Genomic DNA, 26,164 nt, shown 5'->3' on the forward strand with positions numbered 1-26,164 from the left:
GTTTTTCCATTGGGTGCGAGACCTCGAGCCCACCTCATGTGCTGAATGTCGATTGAGCGCCCATTTCACCGACCCGCAATATGTGCCCAGTCGCTGGCTTCCATGTGACGGGCCTTAAAGAGGGGCTGACCGATGGCCTCCAAGATGGCTATTGTAGGCCTCTCTGCTTGATATGGGGCAGTAGGTAAACATTGTGCAACCTGTCGGATGGAGAACTCAAGCACAACATGCCCACCTCGAGAAAGGGCCAATGCAATGTAACAGGGGTTCGATACCCGGATCAGGGCTAGCTGCCCCCTTCATATTTCTGAAGTCTATATATTGAGTGTCATGAGTGCATAAATTCGATCATTACAGTGCTTTGAGGCAGTCTGTGACTGTGAGCATAAAGCGCTATATGCATCACCAAAAGGAATAACTAAGTATGCATTGCCAGTACATGCAGAATCGCCATGCGTCTGCTGACTGCAGGTCCACGTGCAACCGCTCCTGCATGTTGGCAACTCATTGCATGGCAGTGTGTGAAATGGAAGAAAAAGAGGGCCGGAGGTGTCTGTGGAGCTGGTTGGCGAGGGATACGGAACAGTTGGGCAGGGCAGGGCTAAGAGCAACGTGCATGGGGGAAGGTGGAGGGAGATGGAGAGACAGGGGAAGCGGGGAGGAGAGGGACACAGAACAGTTGGGCAGGGCTAAGAGCAACGTGCATGGGGGGCAGGCGGAGGGAGATAGAGAGACAGGGGTAGCGGGGAGGAGAGGGACACAGAACAGTTGAGCTGGGCTAAGAGCAACGTGCATGGGGGGCAGGTGGAGGGAGATAGAGAGACAGGGGAAGCGGGGAGGAGAGGGACACAGAACAGTTGGGCAGGGCTAAGAGCAACGTGCATGGGGGGCAGGCGGAGGGAGATAGAGAGACAGGGGTAGCGGGGAGGAGAGGGACACAGAACAGTTGAGCTGGGCTAAGAGCAACGTGCATGGGGGGCAGGTGGAGGGAGATAGAGAGACAGGGGAAGCGGGGAGGAGAGGGACACAGAACAGTTGGGCAGGGCTAAGAGCAACGTGCATGGGGGGCAGGTGGAGGGAGATGGAGAGACGGGGGAGCGGGGAGGGAGGACAAGATCATGGTAGTGTTGGTAGTGTTACACTATAGTACCAGCTATTTTCAATACAAGCTGCTGTAAAATACACCATCACACTTGCACACGTAAGAATAGTGTACCACCATTAATATGTAAAACCTAATGCTTTTTTTCATATTTTGGTAGGTTTTTTGGACAGTAAATTGCACCTTTTGTAGGCCATTTTTCCAAAAGTTTCGCGGGGGAGAACCCCCCCGCACACCCTTTGGACGGGTGGGCTCGCGCGCTGCACGCGCTCGCTACAAAATTCACCCAGGGAATTTTACGCCCCACCAGCTTTCAAACTCACCAGCCGCCACTGGTAACTTCAGAGACAAAGATACAGCGATGATTCCCAAACAGGACAGTGGCGATTCCTCTGCTCCTGGTGGATGGATGAGGCCAGTTTCACACCAGCAGGTTTCAGGGGCATGAGGAGCCCAAATGCAGCGCACCTGCAAAGTTCATCACCACGGCTGGGCGACACGGTAACCACGTATGCTCCGGTTCGGGCGCACTCAATTTACTCCAGACCTGGGAATGCCAAGTGTACGAAATTCGGTGTGAGAGTGCTGTGAATATAGAGCTAGCAACGTACTAAGTTTCGAGGGCCCCCTAGAAACGGCGGCGGTATCATGGTAAAGAATCTGCGTAGGCTGGACAACCCACTGGTTGGTCCAGGGACACTTCCGAGAGAGCTTACTTGTAGGGTTTGATGAAGGTGCTCAGAATAGTTGGTCCCACTATTCCAATGGGTCGAAGCATCTTCGCAGACCTTCTAGGATGACCAGATGCAGAAGGATCCCACGGGACGACAGCAGGCTCAGGGTGCCAAACCTTCCAGCGGGTCACCAGCGGTTCCTCGACTCGGCTTCTTAGTTTCAGGATACTTGGATCCTATCCTTCGTTCAGTGAGAACTCCAGAGATCGACATGGTATGGGTGTTTGGGGCCTTCTCTTATCCAGAATCTCCTTAGCGCCAAAACGAAGAGTACCCAATGGGAGATCTGCTCAAATACAGGCATACCATACATGGACCAATCACGGACACGTGATACCAGGCATTCACAGCACTCTATGGCACCCAGGATGTGTATTGGAACCAGATGTCCCAGCCCACATCCTGGAGGCACACACACAAGGCATGCAGAAGCCTGTGAAAGCTTGCCACTTCGCGGGAAAATGAATGCCCAAATAAGGACTGACCCAGGTCAACTCGACCTGGGGAAGGGGAAGGGGCAAGATGGCGAAAGGACCGGATAAAGAACCTAGTGGCATGGCCATTTTGGAACCAGGCCACCTGCTCGAGCCAAACGTGGTAATCGGGATTTACCTGACAGGAAAGGGTTAAAAATATGTGAAATGATAAACTGCCACTAGCCCTGTCCAAGGCACATCTGCACTTCGCCTAAAAAAAACCTAGAGAGTATCTAGGGCCTTTGGAAATGACTAATAGACCCAAGTGCACTGTACTGGAAGGTACATTGTACACTTTTTACCTGTTGCTAAAATGTTGCAACACTGACAAGAACTAAGGCAAACAAAGTCTCCCAGTACTGACTGTCTTAAGGGCATGTCAGTTTCCCCATAAAAAGTGAGCGTAAAGCCCGGAGGAGTGCAGCCGAAGGCTGGGCTCCTCTGGTAAAGTCAGACTATAATGTTTAACATCAGCAAAAAGTTGGTGGGTACACAACTGAAGGGAAAATTACACATGAAATGGAAATCTTGCCCAACACGTAACCAAGCCACCACTGTGGCTGCTCAGCAGAGAAACAACACTACACCACCACCACAACTGAATTACACACGAAAATGCAACCCCAGTTCCCCAACAAGGAGCACCCAAACCACAAGAACAACAAATGGGATGAGACCACCCGGGGTCGGCTGGGCCGTCCACGGACCTCCGGGCAGCGAGGCCCCAACTCCTCCCGTATATCCCAAAAAATGAGTATGAGGCACACGCAAGAAGCAAGGTGATTCTGCTGTTTATTAAACAAAACGGCAGGGATGTGTCAAGGATCGTACGCGTCCGTCCTGACACTCTCTCTCCAATCGTGGGGCTCGCAGGCCCTTTTTACCTTAGTCTGACGCGCTAATTGCGTAACCTGGGAAAAGTTAGCAAAAAACCTATCGCCACTCTGGATTGGTTCCTCGAGTGGTAGGGTTAGTATAGCATACGTATAGAGAGCGTTGTTAGTGGTTGAGGGTCAGTCAGGTGGTATACTTGGGTTGTCCCTTCAATTTGATACATGAAAATTGTTACATGAAGACCCCTGAGGATTGGCTAATGTTAATGGCGTCAGTGATAAGAGCCCCATGTTCTGATTGGTCCACTCGCGAGCCCCCCAGTCTGGGACCATCGCTGTTCCCAGCTCGCGGTGCACCTGTCATTTGCAACAATGTATCACTATGGGTATGTGCAGACAATGTGAGGATTTATTCATATGCTGGAAGGCAGACTACTCCCACCGCCGCAGATGTCCATTGAGTCGCTTAATTGTATCTGCCTGTGTCTTGAAACGTGGGATCCAGGCGCCTCCCTCCTCCTGGGCCCTGCACCCTGTCAGGTTCGGCTTGGTCACGTGAGGAGAGACTGTGGTTGAGGCAGAATTCTGCACATTTAATATTGCATTTTCCACTGTGTGCCTGGCTTAATTTGCAGGTGTGACCTTGGCGTCGGCTTGCGGCATGCGAGTTTGCAACATTGTGCCCTTGACTGTCTGCTCTCGCCGGGCTCATTCTGCAGGGTCAGCAACTGTACTCTTGCTCGTTCAATGTTCATGGAAGCTCTTGCTTGCGGCCTACTTGGGCTTGGTGCATAGGTGGATATGTTTGATGCACGGCGCTTTAGGTTATGGTATCATATTGCTTTATCCCCAGTATCATGTCTTCGTTATATTTCTCATTGCAATGCATGGGTTTAGGAGAAGCGTGAGCAAGCATTTTAGATGAGTTCATTGTGCGTCTTGTGTTTCTGCATTTTGAAAAACCTATGTGAAAAATAATAAAGATGCGCGTCAGTGGGTGTGTCCGTCACCTACGTCATAGCACTGAATATGTTCTTCGTGTGGATTGGTGTGGGAGTGTCCAGTGTGCATGTTTGCACGGGTGTGCTGACCGTTGGCTAGGTCGTCATGGCATCTCTAACGATGTGTTCATTTACTGTTGAATGGTTCAGTCGAGTCCATCCATGCCGCAGGTGTCGGCATGGGCAGGGCAGGCTGGTGGGCAGTCTGGTGGGCACATCCGTATGTTCCTGTACCAGGGTATCTGGTCATCTGGTAGATGGGCAATCTCCTCTCGTGGCGGGTGTCTGGGCCGCGATCCTCTAGGCCAGGGGTGTGAGGGGATTGGTGGGAGCCTTTTGTTCTATTCTCCCACTTCAGTCCCCCCTCTGGTCGACTTGTCGACCACAAACATATCCTTTTCCTTATCTCCTCTCACTCTCCATATTTTAGTTACTCCTCCCAAATGTCCATAGTGGTTGACATGGTCTTCAAATGACCAATACATATATACACAGGTTCCTCCAGGTGTGCAGTATACCCATTTCCCTATGTAGCTCCTTGGGTTCCTTGGGTTTTCGAGCTTCACAGATGGTGGGTCCAGGTGGTTGGTGATGATCTGTTTGCGCAGTTTTTCTCTCTCTTTTATTATTGTGCCTGTGTGCTGGCCATCATCTGCCGGCATCAAGGGGTGCATACCAACCATTTCGATCATTTCATCAGTGGTGCGTGCCTTCCGGGCCTTCCAAAATCTAATTATGATCAGTACAGCTTCAGCCAGTATTATGCATCCAACTATAATCTTCAGTCTGTCCGACAGCCAAGATGGCACCCATGACCATAACAGTGAAAACCAGCTGTCAGCCTTCTTCACTCCTTTACTTTCATTCATCATTTGGGAGTGCATCTGGGCCAGTTGTGATACTGCTTCTGTCAGTGTACCATTGTCAGCATCGTTAGCAGGAATGAATGTGCAGCATGATTGTCCTATCTTTGCGCAAACTCCTCCTTCCATTGCTGTGAGGAGGTCCAGTACATATCTTTTCTGTAGTGCTACCATCCTCACTGCTCGCAGTTCCTCTTTTATTGCGTTGAATCCATTTACTGTAGAATTAATTGTCATCATTAGTTCCCATCGAGTTATCTGGAGCCATTTTGCGTTTGCGTAAGCTTGTAGTCCCGGATGTATTATTGAGGAGAAGAACATTGCTGCTCTGCTGAATAGTCTGTGTTCTGGTGGGATTGAAGTGAGTGCTGTTTCCGACCTTCCCCATAGGTAATTTCCTGTCAGAGGTTCTCCTTGTCTTTTCTTTCTATTTAGGACAGTGTTGTTGCTGTAGTTTTGGTTCTCTGGCCCATTCTGAGGTTGTACAGATCTCTTCTTCCTCTTGTTTCCTTCATCCATTTTAGGGAAGTTCGCCACGTTCACATGTTTCTGGGGCACCACTAGTGATGGTACATTAACGTGTACCATTGTGCAAACACCATTCCACAGAGGGGGCAGTGTGTGGTATGCCTTGTCTCCGCAGGCCCAGTAATGGTCCATTAATACTGCTGTTCCTGCTCCCCCCTCAGGTAACTCCATCACGCTTGCACAGTTGGTGTTGTATCCCACGTCCACTTCTCCTCTATGTTGGTAGCATACCTTAGGTGCAGACAGCGGCAGTATTGTTATTGGGTCTTCATCCTTCTCTATCCACGTCAGCATGGGTACGTACTTGACCAAAGTCATCCAACATCTGTCATTGTGTTCAGCAATAGTTGTAATATTTTCTCTCGTTACCATGTTGCTGCCAACCACTCCTGTGTCCCATTTGTTGTCCAGGTACACCTTCCCTGTTATTGTTATCAGTGGTCTTTCCCAACATCCTTGTTTACCAGGAACTTCAGTGGCGTACCAATCACATGGTAGGTATTGTAGTGTTACTTTCTTTGTTTCTCCTTTTCAGGGCCACTTGTCATGTATCTGAATGCTTCAGCATGCAAACTGGTCTTGTGGTAACTCAAATAAGTCTTGAGGAAGTTGTTTTCGTATGGATATGTGTCTCGCGTTTTCCATACCAGCTGCACCACCGTCCCTTGAAATCTCCCTTTCGTTTGGAACAGTGCCAAGTATACTATACATCGTGCTGTCTTTTCATCTATTTCCGTGGCAACGAAAGTTCGAGAAGCGCTCATGGCGAATGGGATCAATGAGCAGACGTAGCAGCTGTCTTCTGTTGTCTGCTTACCTATTTGGGTCATGTGTTGGTACCACATGTTGTTCGAGACGTGAGCTGAATCTTGTATGTAGTTGTCAATACCTTTATTATCTGAGTATGTGCTGCGTTTAACTCTATTTCCCTTGTGTGGAATTTTGCTAGTACCACCTGACGTAACACCTGTTGCAGCCGTGGGTGGGGGTATATTATGTTTGGGTACAGCCAAAATATTGATAGCATAACTTTTCTGCCATACAGTGGCAGCCAAAAACCCGGTGATCATTAAAATCCCTATCATCTTTATTACAGAGGCTAGTCTCACCGGCATTTTGCTCTTACCTTGCTGCAGTCCGGCAGCTTATTCTTGCAACATTAAAGTTGCCCGCCTGAAAATTCTCAATATGCTTGTCATTAGTGTTAGTTGTTGTTTTCAAGCTCTCCCTATCAAGTAGTCGTTCTGTGCCCAGGCGAAGAGCTGTTCCCACGCCAATCTAAGCGATCTATCTCTTGGGCCAGCCAGTGTTGGTGAAGATGGGGCATTGATTGTTCTATGGCCAAGAGAAATGCTGTGTAGTAGACACGTACCCTCCTTATTTTCAGGTACTTTGGCCTTTTTATGTGGTAGACAAATTGGTGTCATAGCTCTTCAGGGTAGTTATCGTCTGGGGGTAGCATCTACTCCTGGGCAGTGTACTTTGTTAGTTATCTGTTTTCTTTAGCAATACAATAATACGCGGTACCTGCATGTGCGAAAAAGAAAAAGAGAACATCCAAGTGTTTACATGTGTATATGTGCAAGACAATGGCCCTCATTACGACCCAGGCGGTAAGTTACCGCCTGGGTCGTACCCTTACCACCATGGTGTAAACTATGTTTACACCATGGTGGATGGCGGATTTACCGCCCCATTCCAAGGTGAGTGGGGCGGTAAATCCCCATTTCCCATTTTACCCTTCCCCATTCCCATTTTTGCCCCATAGGGCATAATGGGAATGGGGAAAGGCGCTAATTACGGCACTGTAAATTACGGTGGCGTAATTAGCACCAAGGTCCCTTTGTGGCATGGGTATTAACGCCTGCAAAAAGCAGGCGTTAAAATCACCATCCCGCAAAGGGACCTTGGAATCAGGCGTTAAGGGTCGGCGCCGTTTACGGCGCCGTAAACCCCTTAACGCCTGGGTCCTAATGAGGGCCAATGTCCTTCAGTTGGGTTATTACTGCAGTGGGTAAGGGGTCGATGGGCAGAGGGTTTGGGGCTCAACTGGCGGAAGTCTGTTTACTCTTTGATCGTGTGACCATGGGGTGGGCGGTATGGGAATTACCCCTTTCTATGTCAGTAGTTGTCTCTGGGGAATCTCGGGGGTGGTAGGGTATGGAGACACTTAGGTCGTCAGCTGTGGTAGATGTCTCTTCCTCCGTGAGTGACGCTGTTGCTGTTCTTCCAATGGTCCTGTCGGTGACTCTAGGGCGGGTCTGGAGTTTGCAGATCTTTACGTCGTGTAGGTGATTCCAAGCACGTTTGTCCTGCAACTTTACCGCTCTCGTAGATACCTCCTCTACCAGGTGGGGCCAGTGAAGCGTGGGCTGTTCCACTTTCTATTGAAATTGCGGAGTAGCACGTGGTCACCTTTAGCAATTTTGCACACTTTTCCCTTTTCCAATTCTTTATCCGCATCTTCTTGTTGATCACTCTTAGACCCGCCCCGCGTGCGCTCGAGCTGTTGAGACACAAACACTACACTAGCAATCAAAGAAGACACATATTGGTACATTTCATCACCAAGAACAGTTGCAGTGTTTTCATAATCTGTGAATGCTCTTGATGTTGGCGTTAGAGGGAGGCGCATTTGGCTTCCGGTCACCACCTCGTGAGGAGTGAGGTGGTGGTCGGAGCCTGGTCTATTCCTCAGCTCAAATAGAGCTAGCGGAAGGCAATACAACCAACTCTTCTTTGTTGTTTGCTGTATCTTTGCAATTGCCGCCTTCAGTAGGCCATTCAGGCGTTCGCATATACCGTTGGCCTGCGGGTGATATGCACATGCAAATTTATGCTTGATGTTCAGTAAGGATGTGATGTGCTGGAACATTTCATTAGCGAAATGCGGGCCATTATCCGACCGCATTACCTCACACACTCCCCACCTGGGGAAAACCTCCCTCACGAGAAATTTAGCTGCTCTAAATGCATCTGGGTGTGAGCAGGGTCCTGCCTCAATCCACCTGGAGAATGGGCATACTACTACAATCATATACCTATTTCCTTGACATACGTTGATCATATCAACATAGTCAATATGGATGTGTAGGAAGGGTCCCTCTGGCCGCGGTATAGTACCTTTTATCACTTTCAGCGTGTGACCGGCCGTGAACTGTTGACATGTGAGACAATTGCTGATAAAATTTGTCACATGGGAATTTAACTCGGGACAGAACCAATCTTCCCTAATTCGTGCTGCAATAACTTCCTTGCCTGTGTGGGCTGGGTGGTGGAGTTGGCTCAGGGCGGTGTTCAATAGTGCCAATGGCATTATCATCTTTCCAGTGTTACCCTGGCGCCATAGTGCGTCAGTTGGTGACATTGTACATCCTCTTTTTACCCATATTTCTTTTTCTGCCATTGGTGCAGCCGCTTGTAGCTCCATTATCTATGTGGCTGGGAGATGGGTGTACCCCTCTCTTATCAACATTTCTTTAGCTATCCCCCTCCCTCTCCCTCTCTCTGACTCTGGGGGGTTCCATATCTCACCAAAATATGCAGCATACTTCGCATGTGCGTCTGCTGCTGCATTTCCTTTTGAGACATGATCTTCTCCATTAGTGTGTGCGGTACATTTGACCAAAGCTAATTCTTGGGGGTCATTTATTACTTCAATTAGTTCAGCTAGTAAGAGAGCATGTTGTACTGGGGTGCCATCAGCTCTCCTAAACCCTCTTCTCCTCCATTTGGACAATCCTGAGTGGACAGTAGACGTGACATATGCGCTGTCGGAATATATAGTCACTCTTTTGTCAAAGCTTTCCTTCAATGCCAAGATCAGTGCAACCAATTCTGCTGCTTGAGCAGAGTAATGCTGTGGTAATTGTACGCATTTCACCGCCACACACACCGGTTCCTCTGTCATTTTTACCACTGCTGCCCCAGTTCTCGTTATCCCATCACTTTGGTCTATTGTTGATGACCCATCAATGAACAAGAGCTCTCCTCCATCTAGTGCGTCCTCTTCAACTTTTCTAGTATAGTACATGAGTACATTTCGGTAGTCTGTGTACAATCATATGCATAGTCTCCTTCCTCAATTACTTCTGCTATAAACCTTGCAGGATTAACTGTGCTGCATCTAACAATTGATAATTCTGGTCTAGATAAGATGATCTCATAACCTGACACCCTCTGCGTGGTTAGTGTGGACTTAGGCTTGTTCAATATTGCAAACAGTGCATGTTCCACAAATAGTGTGGTTGGGCACCCCATTGTTATTGATGATGCATTCTCTACCGCAAAGGCAGCTGCGGCGAGACCTTGTTCGCAAGGGAAGTGTCCTAACATCACAGGATCCAAGTGGCCACTGTAAAACGCTACTGGTTTGTAACCCATGCTTGTTTTTTGAGCCAACACTGCTTTCATTACTGCTGAGTCGCAATGTGAAAATATAAAGAATTGTCGTTCATAATCTGGGGTGGCCAGTACCGGAGCAGTTGATATTGCATCTTTCAGTTCATCAAAGGCCTCTGTTATTTCCATTGTCAACCCCAATTTTTTCTCCCCTTTGTTAGCTTCTTTTAATGCCTCAAGTAGGGGTCCTATGTATGAGCTGCAATCAAATACCCATGCTCTACAGTAGTTGCACAGTCCCAGGAACTGCTGCAGTTCCCTCACTGTTTGGGGCAGCGGCGTTTCTGAAATGGCCTGTGCTCTTTGTGGTGCAATCTTTCTTCCGTATTGGGATATGAGCTGACCAATGTAAAGTACCTGTTCCTGACAGTACTGTAACTTTTCCTTGTCTACCTTGTAACCCTTTTCAGCCAATATTGTCAGCATCTTCAATGAGTCCTCTCTGCATCTTTTTTCGCTTGTGCTGCAAATTATTATGTCATCAACATACTGCAACACTGTGCTTTCCACTTCAATGTTACCCAAGTCCATCTGTATTACTCTGTTGAAAATTGAGGGTGACTCGCAGTACCCTTGTGGCAACCTGGTGTGTTTCCATTTTGTGTTTCTGTACGTGAAGCTTGTCAGATCTTGTGAGTCTGGGTCCAGGGGTATTGAGAAGAAGGCATTTTTTAGGTCTATCACTGTAAATCGTGATGCCTCTGCTGGAATGCCACACAATATTGTGGCCGGGTTTGCTGCTATGGGGTATTCTGCTTCCACTATGTTGTTCAAGGGCCTGAGGTCCTGGATGAAGCGCCAAGACCCCCCTCTTGCTTTGCGCACTGGGTATACAGCTGTGTTACATGGTGATTCTGATGGTACCAATATGCCATTATTTATAAGGGCCGTTATTGTTTCATATATGCCCTCATCTGCCTCTTTTGATAGTGGGTACTGCTTCACTCTGGGGAGTATTGCACCTTTTTTCAATTTTATTCTTACTCCCCCTATACTTTTTATGCACCCCACGTCATAGGGACTAGTAGTCCATAATGATGTCGGTACCTTTACCATATCCTCCTCAAAGAAGGGAGCTGGGGTGGATGTGGGTGCTTCAAGTGCCATTGCAATTTTCTGTGCCACTTGTTTGTATGTCACTCTTAGCTATATTTCTACACTCATCATAAATACCATTTCACCTTCTTCCTTTTCTTCTGAGAAGAGCTCCTCGTCTGACACCTGGGTGAGCCTACATCCCTCTGCTAGGGCTATCACTGCCCTCCATGCTCTTCCTTCTCTGTCTTGGGCATGTACTGCGATGTAATCAGCAGTTGCTATAATGCTCTCTATGTTCACTGAAATCACCTTTCCTTCTGGTTCATTGGCTGGTGTTTCTGGTCTAAACAAATAGGCTGCTGGCCTCCTCCAGATCTTTCCTTCTATTCCTGGCATCCATGCAAATGCCATGTCTGTCCCGTACTGGAACAGTTCACCATCTACTGGCTCAGCCCTAATCACTGTCTGTCCACAGTATGCTTGCATAATTTGTCGTGCAGTGAGCATGTTAATTCCTGGAGTGGAGCAAATTATGCCGTCCTCCGTAAAGGAGATCGTCATATTCAACCTGCTCATTATGTCTCTCCCCAGTATGTTTACTGGTGAGGCCCTAGAATATAAAAGCGGGACTGACATTTCATAATCCCCTATTGATAAGGGAATGTTATCAGTAAAGGGAACCAACCCCCTAGCCCCAGAGAATCCTTGGGTGTTCATGGCTTCACCTGACATCTTAAATTTACCTTCCCTTATGCAAGACCGGGTCGCCGCGGTGTCAACAAGGAATGATAATTTTTTGTCACCTATCGTTACCTCTATGCGTGGTTCCTCCGCACTATTAGGTGTTACCGACAGGATGGGACACACCAAGGCCGTCTGTGGGCTGTCCTATTGTGGGTATAATGATTGACCACTTCCTGTGTAAGGGTTGTGTCCCAGGACCATCACCCTTCCCAGTTGTGTTTCCTGTAGTTGTGTATTGGTAGAGGTTATGTTATGGTCTTGAATTTGGGCAGGTTGCTGTACTTGCTGTACTTGGGGTTGTTGTGTTATCGCTACCTGTTGTTGTGGCAGTGAATATGTCTGTGGCTGTTGTTGTGTTACTAGTTGTTGCTGCCCATTTCCCTGTTTCAATGCCTGCTGTTGCTAGATGCCCTGCTGTTCCTGTTAGGCCCTTGTTGTCCCTGTTCACCCCATGATGGTGTGCCTGGTCTCACTCTACACGTGCGTGACATGTGCCCTACTAATCCACAAATCCAACACACCGGTGGTTCCCTGTTCTGCCATGGAAAGCTTCCTGAGTTGTCCTGGTATACTGGTTGCCCGGTGGGGTAGAAATTTCTAAATCCTCCCCCTTGCTGTTGTGTGTTATATCCGTATCCCCTCCCCCTCATCATTCCTCCCCTTCCCCTGTTGTAATTATAATATCCAGCTCCTGGCGTTGAGTATCCTCCTCCCATGTTAGTCGTGTATGGTTGGAGTGGCGGCAGCTGTTGTGGTACAATCTGTGATGATTGTATTTGGGAGGGATCTTGTGCAGCCACTACTTGTGTGGGGTTTTGAGTCATTGTTGCAGGTGTAGTTATTAGTGCACCTTCTATCGTGTATTTAGTAAGTTTTTTCTGTACCAATTTAGCCTCTTCCGTTTTTCTATCCTCTTCCTTTTGTTTCATTTTCTCTTGCCATGTCCTACAATGATGCACTATCGTCAGTTGTATTTCTGGCCATGCTTTTGCTTCCATCCCCACTACTTTCTTCAGTTGTTTCTGAACTGCTTCTGGAAGCCCTTGTACTAGTATATGATAGAATATTGCTGGTGTTTTGTCCCATTGTTCTCTAGTTTCCATACGCCACTTCTCTTGAATTTCCTGGATATAAACAACAGGATCTTCGTTCTCACGCATCTTGCGTGAGGTAATTGCTCCTATGTCTGATGTGTCTGGGTACTGTACCCTCAGCGCTTGCCATAATGCATGTCTGCAGTTTGCGAATGGTGCCCCATCGTGTGATGTGTTTGTTATTGTGACCCCGGGGAAGCCTGCTCTCTTCCAGATGTCATCTGCTGCATCCCCCAATATTGATATTAGAAGGCCCTTTACATCCCCCACTGCCAGTTTCTGTCCTGCGGTGTGTTTTTCCATTTCATATATCCATTTTCCCGCACCTCCACTTAATGATGGGAGCCTGCACTTTATATTTTCCTTGTCTGCATGCTTCCAGGGGACGTATTGTGGTCTAACCCCTCCCCTCTCCAGAAGTGACATTAAGTTGTGTCCTGGTTGGCCCCCTGGGTTCCACAGAATCGAATCCGTACACCCCTCCTCTTCTTCCCTGTCTTCTACATCATCAATGGGGTCCATATTTCCCCTGCTCGTAACTGTTTCTCCTCCATCTCTTCACCTTCTTTTATCATTTCCTTTATTTAATGTGGGCGTGTGTATTCGTTCTCCCTGCCTGCGTCCAGGGATGTCTCTAAGCCTGCCTGCATAGGGTGTCAGTTCGTGGGGGAAGGGTGCGAGTTTAGGTGGGCATGTTACACGTAATGAGCGTGAGGTAGTGGAGCATGTTGGACGGGATGGTGAGGGTGTAGCTGCACGTGTCTGCCTTTCCGCCATTCCTTGCTCTTCCTCCTCATCTCCCTCCAGTTCTTCCTTTCTCCTGCAGATCCATGGTGATTCTCTATTTGTCCGGGTGATGTATAATTTATTTAAGCTTTCCCTTTCACTGTTTCTTCCTTCCTTCTCCATTCCTTCCCCTTCCTCACTGCAAAAGTCCTCCATTAATGGCAACTCCCAATCTGTCTTTTTCCCCCTAATCGTTACTGTTTTTAAGTCTATTAGATCCGTTCCTCCCTTGTCTTCTTTGCCAATTGCTCTCCTTTGTGCTGATGTTGTTGCTACTTCTGTGTCTCTGTATACATACCTCCTTACTTCACTCTCCCCTCTCCTATCTTCTCTTTCCCCTTCATTTTTCTCCGCTATTTCTCTACCAATTTCCTCTCTTTTCTTTTTCAATTCCTCCATTACTTCACTACTCATCTTTTCCATTATCCTTTCTTCTTCTTTCTTCCTTTCCCATCTCGCTCTTTCCCGCTCTAATATACCCTCTATCATCCTCCCTTCTTCGTATTTCCTTGTCGTTTCTGATAGTAATCTCCTCTTCCATATTTCCATTTCCTTTTCTTTCTCTTCTTCCTCTCTTTTCTTGTCAAGCAGTGCTGCTCTGGATACCCTTTCTGCTACTGCCTTCACCCTTTCTGCTTCTCTCTTTTGCTCCTCAGTTCGTTCCCTCATTTTTTCCAACTCATTCTTGCTTTCTTTCCTTTCCCGTGCTCTCTCTCTTTCCTCTCTCTCGAGCTGCTTGATCAGTGCATTCTGCTCATCCCTTAATTCTGCTAATCGTTCCTCCAAAATCTCTTCCTTTTGTCGTAACAGCTCTTCCCCCTTTCTTTTCCCCTCTTCCCCTTTCCTTTCACTCTTCCTGGTGTTATCCTCGTCCATTTTCCTTACTACCTCCTCCTCTTCTTCTGTAAATGAACCTCGTAATTTTAATAATACCTGCGCAGCTACCCACTCATCCTGTCCTATTCCTGCGATCTGCTCTTCGCCGATCCCCCCTTCCCCTGCGGGTATTTTCGTACAAGCTGATCCTGTCGTACTAGTCTGCTCCCTTCCCGTGTGGCTACCTGTGGCTGTATATGGTGGCGGGCTGTATGCCGGGTTCGAGTACCCCTCAGCCGCCCTTAATTGAACCATGTCTCGTAGTTCTGTTAAAGGATATAGCCCCCCTTCCTCCTTTTTCACTACCTTCGCTAGGGGTATATCGTCGCTCTGTTCCTTTTTTATTTCCTTTTCGTTTATGTTGTTACTCTTCTCTCCTCCCTCTTGTCCGTTCCCCGTGTTCTGTGTACCTTCACTCTCTTTTTCCCCATTCTCTCCTTCCTCCTTAATCTTCTCCTCTTCTGTTGTTTCCCCCATAATGAACATTCCGTTTGGTCCTGGTCGGGACCCTTGGAACATCCTCCATTAATTAAACACCTCCACGTGGTGTATCAACTTCTTCCCCTTGTATGTGTTATGCAGATGGGTTAATAGCGAGTGTTGGGTATATGGATCGAAACTGCCATTAGGCGGCCATGGTGTCGTCATTTTGTTGTCCGTCCCCTGTGTCCATTCTATGCTATACTTGATCAGTTTCTCCCTATGGGGTGACAGTGTTTTACATATGTGCTGTAGCGGGGTAGTGAGGGTGTTCCCCCACCCTCCCGATCCTGTCCCGTATGACATAGTAGCGCTTCACTTGTTATCCTTCCCCTATTTGGTAGCGGTTATCTTGCTAACAGTGTACACTATACAGTCTTAGATCTTTACCTGGCCCCGTAATTTTGGGGACTTGCGATTGTCCGCTAAGGAAAATAGTAAAATATAGCATTTGCATTTGTATATTCTTTTCTTTCTTTTCTTCCTTTACCGAACACCTTTACGGCCCCCTGCGGCTGATGCGCACGTAGCCCCCTGCGGCTGCGTGCCCCGTGTGACGTTCTTATACAGCCGTCCCACTTTCTCTTACCCCTCCTCCTCTTTCTTCACTTGCTGTGGCCGGCGTTCTCCGTGCGCAGCCACGTCCCCCTTTTCACCTTCCCCCGATCAACTCGTTACCGTTTATCTCCGTCTCCACTCCCTTACCATAATTCTCTTCCCCACCACTCTCAGAAAGAAAAATGCCTTGTGTTCGAGATATCCTATGAAAGCCCTACTGGTGACGTCACCGATCTCTTCAAAACTACTGGTAAGTTCTTCACATGTTTTTAAAAGTTCAAAATACGCTTGCAATCTACCCTCGTTAACCCCACAGCTGTCTCCCTGTCACACCTGGAACAAGGTAATCAACAATATAATCGGACTGCGCACGCTGCATCGCCTCGCGTGTGATACGCCCCTCGACAGGAGGGCTTAACCAGCCAATTATCTTCCGTATTAGGCAACCAGCTAGCTACCGCCTACAGGGAAACGTCATCTATCTATCGAGTTTCCTGCTCGATCAATAGGGATCCTCATCTACTCATTGATCAATAATCACCAAATCGTAGGAAACCGCACACACACACACACCCTTACACGTGGTCGCGACCTAGGCCAATCAGTGTCTACGAGCGGCCGCACGTGATGTTTTCGTGCTCTGCCCCCTCCTCCTCCGTAACGTAGCGGACTGCTCTCGCACTTGTCCAGCTACCATTCACTTCACCGTCAACACTAATTTGTCAAACCTTCGCCGCGCACCTGTGTAACACCTCCCGCCTCCCGTATTCAATTCCTCCCCCCTCCCTCACAATTTCACATTGCTTGTTGTGCGTGGCATACTCACCAAGTTCTCTTGATGCGGGGCCGCTCGACTGCGTGCACCCCTCCAAGCGGCTCGCCACCTCCCCTCGTCTGGACCACGTCTGGACACTCGCCAACCGCGGGCGGGATACTTCTCAACCGGCTCCCGAAGGCCAATATCCGGATTGCGCTGTCCGGTCTTGTCGCAGTTCCGCGATGGTCCTGTAGTCCTCAAAAGGGGGCAGCGGCAGAGGGGGCCGCGCCGCCGGGCCTCCTCGCAACGGGAGTACTCGGAAAAATAAAATAAAAGCAGATCTTAAACAGATCTCAGCAGTGCCTCCAACTTGTCGGGGGGAAATTCTCCCGGGGTCGGCTGGGCCGTCCGCGGACCTCCAGGCAGGGAGGCCCCAACTCCTCCCGTATATCCCAAAAAATGAGTATGAGGCACACGCAAGAAGCAAGGTGATTCTGCTGTTTATTAAACAAAACGGCAGGGATGGTCAAGGATCGTACGCGTCCGTCCTGACACTCTCTCTCCAATCGTGGGGCTCGCAGGCCCTTTTTACCTTAGTCTGACGCGCTAATTGCGTCACCTGGGAAAAGTTAGCAAAAAACCTATCGCCACTCTGGATTGGTTCCTCGAGTGGTAGGGTTAGCATAGCATACGTATAGAGAGCGTTGTTAGTGGTTGAGGGTCAGTCAGGTGGTATACTTGGGTTGTCCCTTCAATTTGATACATGAAAATTGTTACATGAAGACCCCTGAGGATTGGCTAATGTTAATGGCGTCAGTGATAAGAGCCCCATGTTCTGATTGGTCCACTCACGAGCCCCCCAGTCTGGGACCATCGCTGTTCTTGCTTTCGGCCTACTTGGGCCTGGTGCATAGGTGGAGACGTTTGATGCACGGCGCTTTAGGTTATGGTATCATATTGCTTTATCCCCAGTATCATGTCTTCGTTATATTTCTCATTGCAATGCATGGGTTTAGGAGAAGCGTGAGCAAGCATTTTAGATGAGTTCATTGTGCGTCTTGCGTTTCTGCATTTTGAAAAACCTATGTGAAAAATAATAAAGATGCACGTCAGTGGGTGTGTCCGTCACCTACGTCATAGCACTGAATATGTTCTTCGTGTGGATTGGTGTGGGAGTGTCCAGTGTGCATGTTTGCACGGGTGTGCTGACCGTTGGCTAGGTCGTCATGGCATCTCTAACGATGTGTTCATTTACTGTTGAATGGTTCAGTCGAGTCCATCCATGCCGCAGGTGTCGGCATGGGCAGGGCAGGCTGGTGGGCACATCCGTATGTTCCTGTACCAGGGTATCTGGTCATCTGGGAGATGGGCAAACTCCTCTTGTGGCGGGTGTCTGGGCCGCGATCCTCTAGGCCAGGGGTGTGAGGGGATTGGTGGGAGCCTTTTGTTCCATTCTCCCACTTCAACGTGATACCAGGCATTCACAGCACTCTATGGCACCCAGGATGTGTATTGGAACCAGATGTCCCAGCCCACATCCTGGAGACACACACACAAGGCATGCAGAAGCCTGTGAAAGCTTGCCACTTCGCGGGAAAATGAATGCCCAAATAAGGACTGACCCAGGTCAACTCGACCTGGGGAAGGGGAAGGGGCAAGATGGCGAAAGGACCGGATAAAGAACCTAGTGGCATGGCCATTTTGGAACCAGGCCACCTGTTCGAGCCAAACGTGGTAATTGGGATTTACCTGACAGGAAAGGGTTAAAAATATGTGAAATGATAAACTGCCACTAGCCCTGTCCAAGGCACATCTGCACTTCGCCTAAAAAAAACCTCGAGAGTATCTAGGGCCTTTGGAAATGACTAATAGACCCAAGTGCACTGTACTGGAAGGTACATTGTACACTTTTTACCTGTTGCTAAAATGTTGCAACACTGACAAGAACTAAGGCAAACAAAGTCTCCCAGTACTGACTGTCTTAAGGGCATGTCAGTTTCCCCATAAAAAGTGAGCGTAAAGCCCGGAGGAGTGCAGCCAAAGGCTGGGCTCCTCTGGTAAAGTCAGACTATAATGTTTAACATCAGCAAAAAGTTGGTGGGTACACAACTGAAGGGAAAATTACACATGAAATGGAAATCTTGCCCAACACGTAACCAAGCCACCACTGTGGCTCCTCAGCAGAGAAACAACACTACACCACCACCACAACTGAATTACACACGAAAATGCAACCCCAGTTCCACAACAAGGAGCACCCAAACCACAAGAACAACACATGGGATGAGACCACCACATCCAATGTGTGGCAGCGACACTCCCACAAAGGGTACCAGGGTCCTCCCTACGCACAATGGCCAAGCACACTGGAACAGGTGTCAAAAACATGTGAGTTCAGAGTCCAACTCCAATGAAAACAAACCAAGTGGTGTAACACATCTAAACTGAAAACTCTCAACAACATCTTCCCAACTCCAACTACAGTTGACACGGGCACAGAATGTCCCTCCAAAGTGCCTGGTGTCCAACACCCCTCAGGGGGCTAATAGGTAGGCTGGAACCAAAGTAGCTGGCACTACTCTACCACAAAAGACATTACCAAAAGCCACCTCGACCCACCTGGTGGTTGGGTAGGCCACCAGCAGAGCCTGCACACAACACACAAACATATAACCTCCCCACTGTAAGGAAGGCATGGTATCAAGAATAAACGGACACAAGAGATCACAGTTCAAGGGTGTTTATTAAACTGTATAGGTAGGGTAGAAAAACGCCTAATCTAAACCTAAATCTAAGATGGAAGCAAGCTACGACCATCAAATAATAGTAAGGCAGTCCTAGTGGCAACTTGTCAAAATAAAAGGGCCTATACTAAGAAAAACCTATTGCCAATCCTTTCGCTAAATACAAAGAGTGTGGGATAGGAAAGAAAGAAGTGTTCACAAATGATAAGTCAAGATATGTTAGCCAGGGTCTCCCTTCCCCACGTTTTGAGCATGGGACAAGCACACTCAAGAGCTTACCCGGCACGAGACGACAGTTCTGGTTCAGGTATCTGGACCATCAGTGGTTAGGTCTCTTTTCTACAAAAAGTCTATTGCCTCGGAGGACCTGATGGGTTCCAACAATAACAAACAAAAGGTTTCTTTCCAATGTACGTTGGGTGAGGACTTCACCCCTGGGTTCCCCTCTTCCGGGCTCAGATCCGCAAACAGTTATTAGCGATATCAGGGCCTTAGGTGGTTAACTCTCTTGCTTCCGATGGCCTGATAGGTTCAAAATAACAAACAAAAAGTTCCTTTCGCATTACACTTGAGGTGATAATTCTCCACCGCTGGGTCCCGCTCTTCCGGGCTCAGATCCCTCTCGAATATCAGCCTCCCTCTCGTCGGGTTCACTATGGCTTGGATTCAAAAAGATTTCTTGGTTGCATTCACACGCCGTTGGGGTGATGGCTTCTCACCTGTATCCCCCCTCTTCCGGACTCAGACCCTTCCCAAATGCTTGCCTCTCTCTGTTGGGTTCACTATGGCCTTTTGCGGTGGGGGAGGGCTTTTCATCCCTGGATCCCCCTCTTCAGAACTCAGACCTTCTTAAATTTTTGCTTCCCTCCGTTGGATTCACTAAGGCTTTTGTCATTCAATTTTACCTATGGCTTTCGTAACTCTTAATGTCTTTTTATATAGTTCACTGTGGACATCCCTCTGTCAGGTTCACTCTTTGCCTCACAATGTTCATTGGGCATCATGCTTCGCCCCGTTATGGAGGCATCCCTCTGTTGGGTTCACTCTTGCCAATTTGACAGTTGCTTTGTTTCCTTTGGTTTATTTTCGTTTGTCGGTCAAAGACTTTCAACTGTACAGATGATTTTGCAAGACCCATGTATGACCACTTTGATCTCTTCCTCACAGCTCCCCTAGGGCCTTCTGGTATCAGTAGTTAAATTCAATGCAGGATCAACTAGAGTCTCTCGGGTGAGCACCCACGTCGTGCCGGACCCCTCTTCAGCTGGTTTTCACTTCACAATTTACAGCTCTTTGAACTTTCCTCAATGTGCCACTTAGCGACTTTCATTTAACACAGTTCAGTTTCTTTATCGGTTCCCCAATCGACTCACCGGCTGTGATGAACTGCTTGGCTTTTCAGTATATCTGGAGTCAAGGCCGGTACCACGGTAGCAGGTGTCTCCCTCTTTCCTGCTTATCAGCGTAGGCATGCTTTGTGTATCATTGACATCTGCTGCAACACACTTGGGCTATTGTTCGCTGACTTTCGATTCCTTACACTGGGGTCCCGCGGGTCTGGGTCGGAAAAGGTAAGGTTGCTTCTCTCCTTGTCAGCCTTTCCCTTCTCTCCACCTTTCTCCTCCTCTTGAACTGCTGTGCTTGGATAGCTGTCTCGTCATGCGGTCTGCCTTGATCTTCGTGTGCTCTTCTGCTCCACCTGTTATCCCTACGAGGAAGGGAAAGGACCGTCAGGTGTGTGTGTGATTATGTTCAATTGCCTGACTTTGTCCGACACTCGTGTTGGGACTTGCCAGGTAAACGGCTCTGGTGTTAGTATGTTTTCTTTCGTATTGTGCGAAATTGTTTGTGTCAGAAAAGGGGGAGGGGGTTCTGAGTATCCTACATGGCAAGATGGGGAAAAGGTGTTAGAAGAAGGGGGATACTGCGTCTCACCCGTCTGTGTCCCACTTCCACTCCCTGAGGACCCCCATCCAGGAACTGGATCCAATAGCGATCGCTATGCCCTGGCCACCTGTACGACAGATTCCTGGGGACTAGTAAGTGAGACACCTTCAGGTTTATCACACCGCACATCCTGCAGTAAGAAAGGAAATGAATGACCCTGTCACGTAACAAGTGTGTGCCCTATTTTTAAGTCCACATTCTGGTAGTCCTGTAGAGGCAATTGTTTCACAAAAACATGACATAACACATAAAATTCACTTTTACACTTTTCAGGTAACACCCAACTAACAGAGGCCACGTCATGCGCATCCAATCTCCCGTATTCTTCTGAAACATACCAACTAAGCAGCGAGTACACAACAACAAACCAGCCCTCACAACACAACTAGGAAAATACATCAATCTTCAGGATCCTGCATGGACAGTTTCCTGAAGAAAGACAAGAAGTCTGGATCCAGCTATTGCATAACTACAAAGAATTAATTCCTTGGGGCCCCCAAAGTGGCCTAACAGCCATGGCAGAAACCCAACAGCTCCTCCCAGTGACCAAACTCATCCTTTGCAGAACTGCAATCCCTGCATAACACAGTCCCCTCAGTACAGTACCTTTTGCACTTGCCAACCAGGGGGTGTGGTGAGGGGACCAGGCGTAACCCTTAGCCGACTTCCATGGCAGGGAATTTAACTTTACCAGGCTCCACACGTTTTCCAACCTTATCATGCTCATACTGTTCTCCAAAAACATAGCAACACCTTTCAGTGAGACGCCGCCTCTTCAAAGCGTCAAAGAGCGACCCACTTTCCACTTCCAAACCTCTCTTCACTCCCGTGGCAACGTGAGCCACATGACTATCACTGTGCGAAAAGCTCTTTCGTTTCGTCTCTGCCTCAATTGATGCGACTCCTTCCTCCATTGGCTGGGAGGTGACATCAACAGCTGTTGGCTGCAACAACAACGTCATCACTCAAGCTCCAACTACCGAGCTGCGCGTTGCCCTTCCAAGTATGGACATCCAACAGATATTTTCCTGCCTGTCTCTTGCAAACCCAGGACACAGGCACAGCAGCAACCAGGTACAACTGCCACCGCTGGCCGTGACAGTTCGCCGGACACCTGCCACAATGTTTCAGCTGCCGTTCTATTGCGCCCTTGGCGCACCACCTCTTTGACTTCACTGTGTCTGCCCCTCACAGACTGGAATATAGCGCTGCCCCCGATTGTAGAGCAGAAGCCCCGGATTGTACAGCAGAAGCTGACTGCTGTCGCTTGCTGACCTGAATTGTCTCCTGCCTGACGCTTGCAGGCCTGACTCCACCATTGCCTGCCCCTCGCAGGTCCGACTCCTTTTCTCCTACCGACAGCTACCCCTTGCAGACCCAAACTCTTCTCCTACTGACGGCTGCCCCTCACAGACCCGATCTTGTTCTGGACGCCCCTTGCAGACCCTACTCTTTTTCACTTGCCTCTTGTAAACAAGGTATCACAACTGGCTGCCCCTTGCCGACCCGAGTCCTTCCTTGTCTCCTCAACACTCTGACCCTTGCAGAACCGAGTCCCCTGCGCCTTATAGGACTGTTCCAGCAACCAACTGGCGAAAGGATCTACTCTACGGGTTGAGGGGCCGGTGGATGCCTCCCTTCTCCTCAGGGGTCTCTTCCCTTCCTTTGTCCCACTTGGACAGACGCTTCAAGTACTTCCAGGCCCCCTGGGCACACAGCCAGCTCGTTGGCAATGCTAAGATGGGTTCTTCAGTGAAGACACAGGAAGACCGTGCAGAGGTACGCAACTTCTTTTTTAAGATACCAGATTCTAGGATCACAGGTGTCAGGTAAGTACATTAGGTTATTTAGGCATAGAAAGACATGGACACATCCACCGGCACCCTCTCAATCCAGCAGCTCACTCCCAGCTGCCTCTCAAGGAGCACTCACAAACACTCTATCAATATTCCGTAGGCGGGCATTCGACAAGCATTCCACAGCACCCAAGCTCACAACGCAGAGACAGGAGAGAAAACAAGACATTACAGTATCCTTTGTAAAATGCTACTGATGCACTTAAATCTCATGTCTCGGTACACAAAATATAATACTGACCTGACCAACTGAGCTGCAAATAAATAAAATGCTTAACTCAGGATGCTGCTGGCAGTCCAGAGACGTAACTCTGTGCTCTTAATGTCAGACTAATGCGCTGCAAAATATTAAATTATGAAGGTACTCCACTCTGCCCCCCCCCCCATTGGCAATCACCCACCCCACCCTCCGCAAACCGCCACCTAAAACACATTTTAGATTTTTATATTAACATTTTCTTCTATGTGCATATTAGCATCATTTCACATGGAAATGTGTCACATATAAACTGTGTTCAAGGTTTCAAAAGGTGTAGAATCCTCGATTGGCTAGTTTTGAATGTTTCAAGAACATCCAGGCCATTATGGAACGTTAGCTAACTTTCCCTCTTTTGTGGAATGTAGTGGATGTTTTCTTGCTTTCGTGAAATACTACACTGGTGCCTGAATACACGTTCTTGTGCAGTGGGGGAGGAGAAACGGTCTCTCCACTAAAAAAAATATGTTTTGATTTTGCTGCTAATAAAACGCTGGCTAGCCCGTGGTCTGGGACGAAAGGTACCCTTTCTTTATCACAATTGCAGAGGGGAATTTAAGTAAACTGAATTCCTTCTATTAACCCACAATGCAGTGTGTTCAAGAAACAAGATGCAGGCACTGTGTCTCTAGAAAGTTAAAAAATAAGGAGCAATATCTTCATTGCTCAATGCACAAGCCAGGGTAGGGAGTGCAAAGAGTACAAAATGCCAACTCATATCCTATGATGCGCAAAAGGATATCAAAACAGAAACAGTCGACCGGTTTCAATCACTTCAATTATTAGGACATCTTCTTCAGGGACAGTAAGGTTCGTAATTGTATTATTCAAAAGGGATCCATTATTCAATGCAGTCAGGATCTGGTATGCCATCCTGTGACAAGTGGATGCTGGCTCAGTGCTCTTGCTCAGAAAAACAGGATAGCTCAGGGACAATGTTCTTGTATTGGAAGCAACACTGAGCAGCATGGGTTTGATACCGGTCCCGTGCTTAGAGGCATGAAGCGCAATATAAAAGCCCAATTTCATTTTTTTGTCCCAGTCATTCAGTGCCCAGAAGCCCAACTTGAGGGAAAGGTTTGAAGGAGGAGTTTGGGCACTAAATCATAGAATTCCCACTTCCCCCATCTCCCAAGGGTAGGTTAAATTCCCTCTTTGCCCCAAGAAAATGACCTGTACTCAGGCCCTGGGTTCCCGACTGCACAGCACAGTTATCGAAACATGGCTGTGCAGGGGGATGCTGCTTTGAAGTGGCTATGCAGAGGTCAAGCGAGACAAAACAAAGTGAGGGGACTCATAAACATACCAATTGAATGTGGTGTCACCAGAAATTAGCATATTACGGTGCCCTCTGAAAAAAGTGGGGGGACTCCATCCACCCGCGTGGACCCTCGACTTGAGCCCTGTGGCTATGCATGAGATGGCATGCTGAATTTAGTGGTTGGGTGGTGTCACTGGCTACTAGGGTCTATTTGATACTTAAGCTAAGCTTGGCTAAATCCTGTCAAACTGACCCGACCCATGTAAAGGTTAATCCTATTTGTCAAACAAATTCTGTCGAATTTGCTGATACTAAATTGCTTAGTGGGGAACCCAAGATCACTTGGATAAAGCAGGCTGACCAACCGACTCCTATTGTTGGACCTTTGGCAGAAGTTGATGGTGGAGGGTTCCCTGCCTTGGAAAAACAGTTGGTACTCTGGCTAATTCTAACATCACCAACCCTTCACCTTTAAAGGATATCTGTATTAGGAAATCACGTATGCCGATGATTGACCATCCTACTTTGAGGAGTTTTGGCTTGGACTCGTCGAATATCATCCTTACTAATGTTGAGAAGTCCAAGGAACCAGAATGAAGAGAATCTCTCAAAAGCAAAGTCTTGGCCTGGTTACATCGAAGAGTTGGCCAAAATTGTATAGGAACTCAGGTCGTTGGGTGCATGTTATAAGTTGGTGCTCCATGGCTAACACAGATTGCATTGTTATTGGGTGTTGTCGCAGTCATTTACCTTTGTTTCTGAGTAAATGTAAATATTCATAATTTTTGTAACCTGTTATGATGGTTCTATGTTTTTTGTTCTTTTCTTAGTGCTTCTATGCCCATGGGCTTTGTTCCAGCGCACTATAAATAAATAAAAAATAAATAAAAATGGTGTGTGTGTGTAGATCCGTAAAAACAGGAGGAAGCTTGTCAGACTTGGGAACAAGGTGGGCGGAAGAGCAGAGTGCGTGGGGTGGACCAGTGGCAGGAGGGGGGAACTGGTGAATTAGGAATTCCAAGCAAATGCAGGCTTATAATGCCCGGAATTGCTTGCAAATCCTCCACTCTGTTTGGCTAAGCTGATCAGGACGTTCTATTAAGTGTGCGAATAAGTTGACTTAAAGAACTTAACATATTTAGAAAGCACATAAATAGTTTCAGTGCAGTTTTCAACTCATTTTTTTCCAATGTCTTTGAACAAGCGCCCCACCAAAGTGAACCAAACCATACTGCATGAGCAACAAGGCAACCAAAATGGCAAAAGCGTGCTATACAAGACCACTTTACATTATGTATTATACTAAACCATAGCAGAAGATGAACAACTAAAGGGCCAATGGTCGTGAACATATGCCACAGACCTTTGCAATGTAATTCTCAAAGTTACTTTTGGCGACTGTCGCCTTGAGTCTTTGTAATACCAACCTAGCATACTTGCCACAATGGACACCAAACCAGTTCCCGAACCCAGTTCTAGGATCTTCTTGTCCTTGAGGGCCAGTTCCTCGTGGTTATTTTCCAGAAACTGACATAAGGCCAATGCCTGAAACAGACAAAAATTCCAATTAGTGCTTCTTGACATCTTTGCATTTTAAAATGGGTGACCAGACCACATTTTATGGTAAAGCAAAAATTGGTGGGTGGAGAAACACCTGTTCCAGTAGGTCTGCTATCAATAACACCTCATCGGGAATGACCCGGATATACTTTCCCACCAGGTCGCGGCCACATTGCCTCATCAGTGAGGTGGAGCTGTGCCTCTCTGAGAACAGTGAGCAAGGGGTCCACGTCCGGATGACCCTGGGAAACTTAGGGTGACTAGACCTA

At 47.9% G+C, this 26,164-nt stretch overlaps 1 protein-coding gene across 1 annotated transcript in view; it reads right to left on the reverse strand.

Annotated features, from left to right (window-relative positions):
• The window catches only part of METTL21C (methyltransferase 21C, AARS1 lysine), a 124,324-nt gene that overhangs the window by 32,244 nt on the left and 65,916 nt on the right, over positions 1-26,164 (reverse strand). Inside the window, exon 3 of the mRNA XM_069637050.1 lies at positions 25,763-25,880. Coding sequence (XP_069493151.1) covers positions 25,763-25,880 — 118 coding nt within the window. The remainder of the gene's footprint in view (positions 1-25,762; positions 25,881-26,164) is intronic.

The sequence above is a fragment of the Ambystoma mexicanum genome, chromosome 7p (genome assembly GCF_040938575.1).
Source record: "Ambystoma mexicanum isolate Mex_15411 chromosome 7p, UKY_AmexF1_1, whole genome shotgun sequence".
NCBI classification, from domain to species: domain Eukaryota; kingdom Metazoa; phylum Chordata; class Amphibia; order Caudata; family Ambystomatidae; genus Ambystoma; species Ambystoma mexicanum.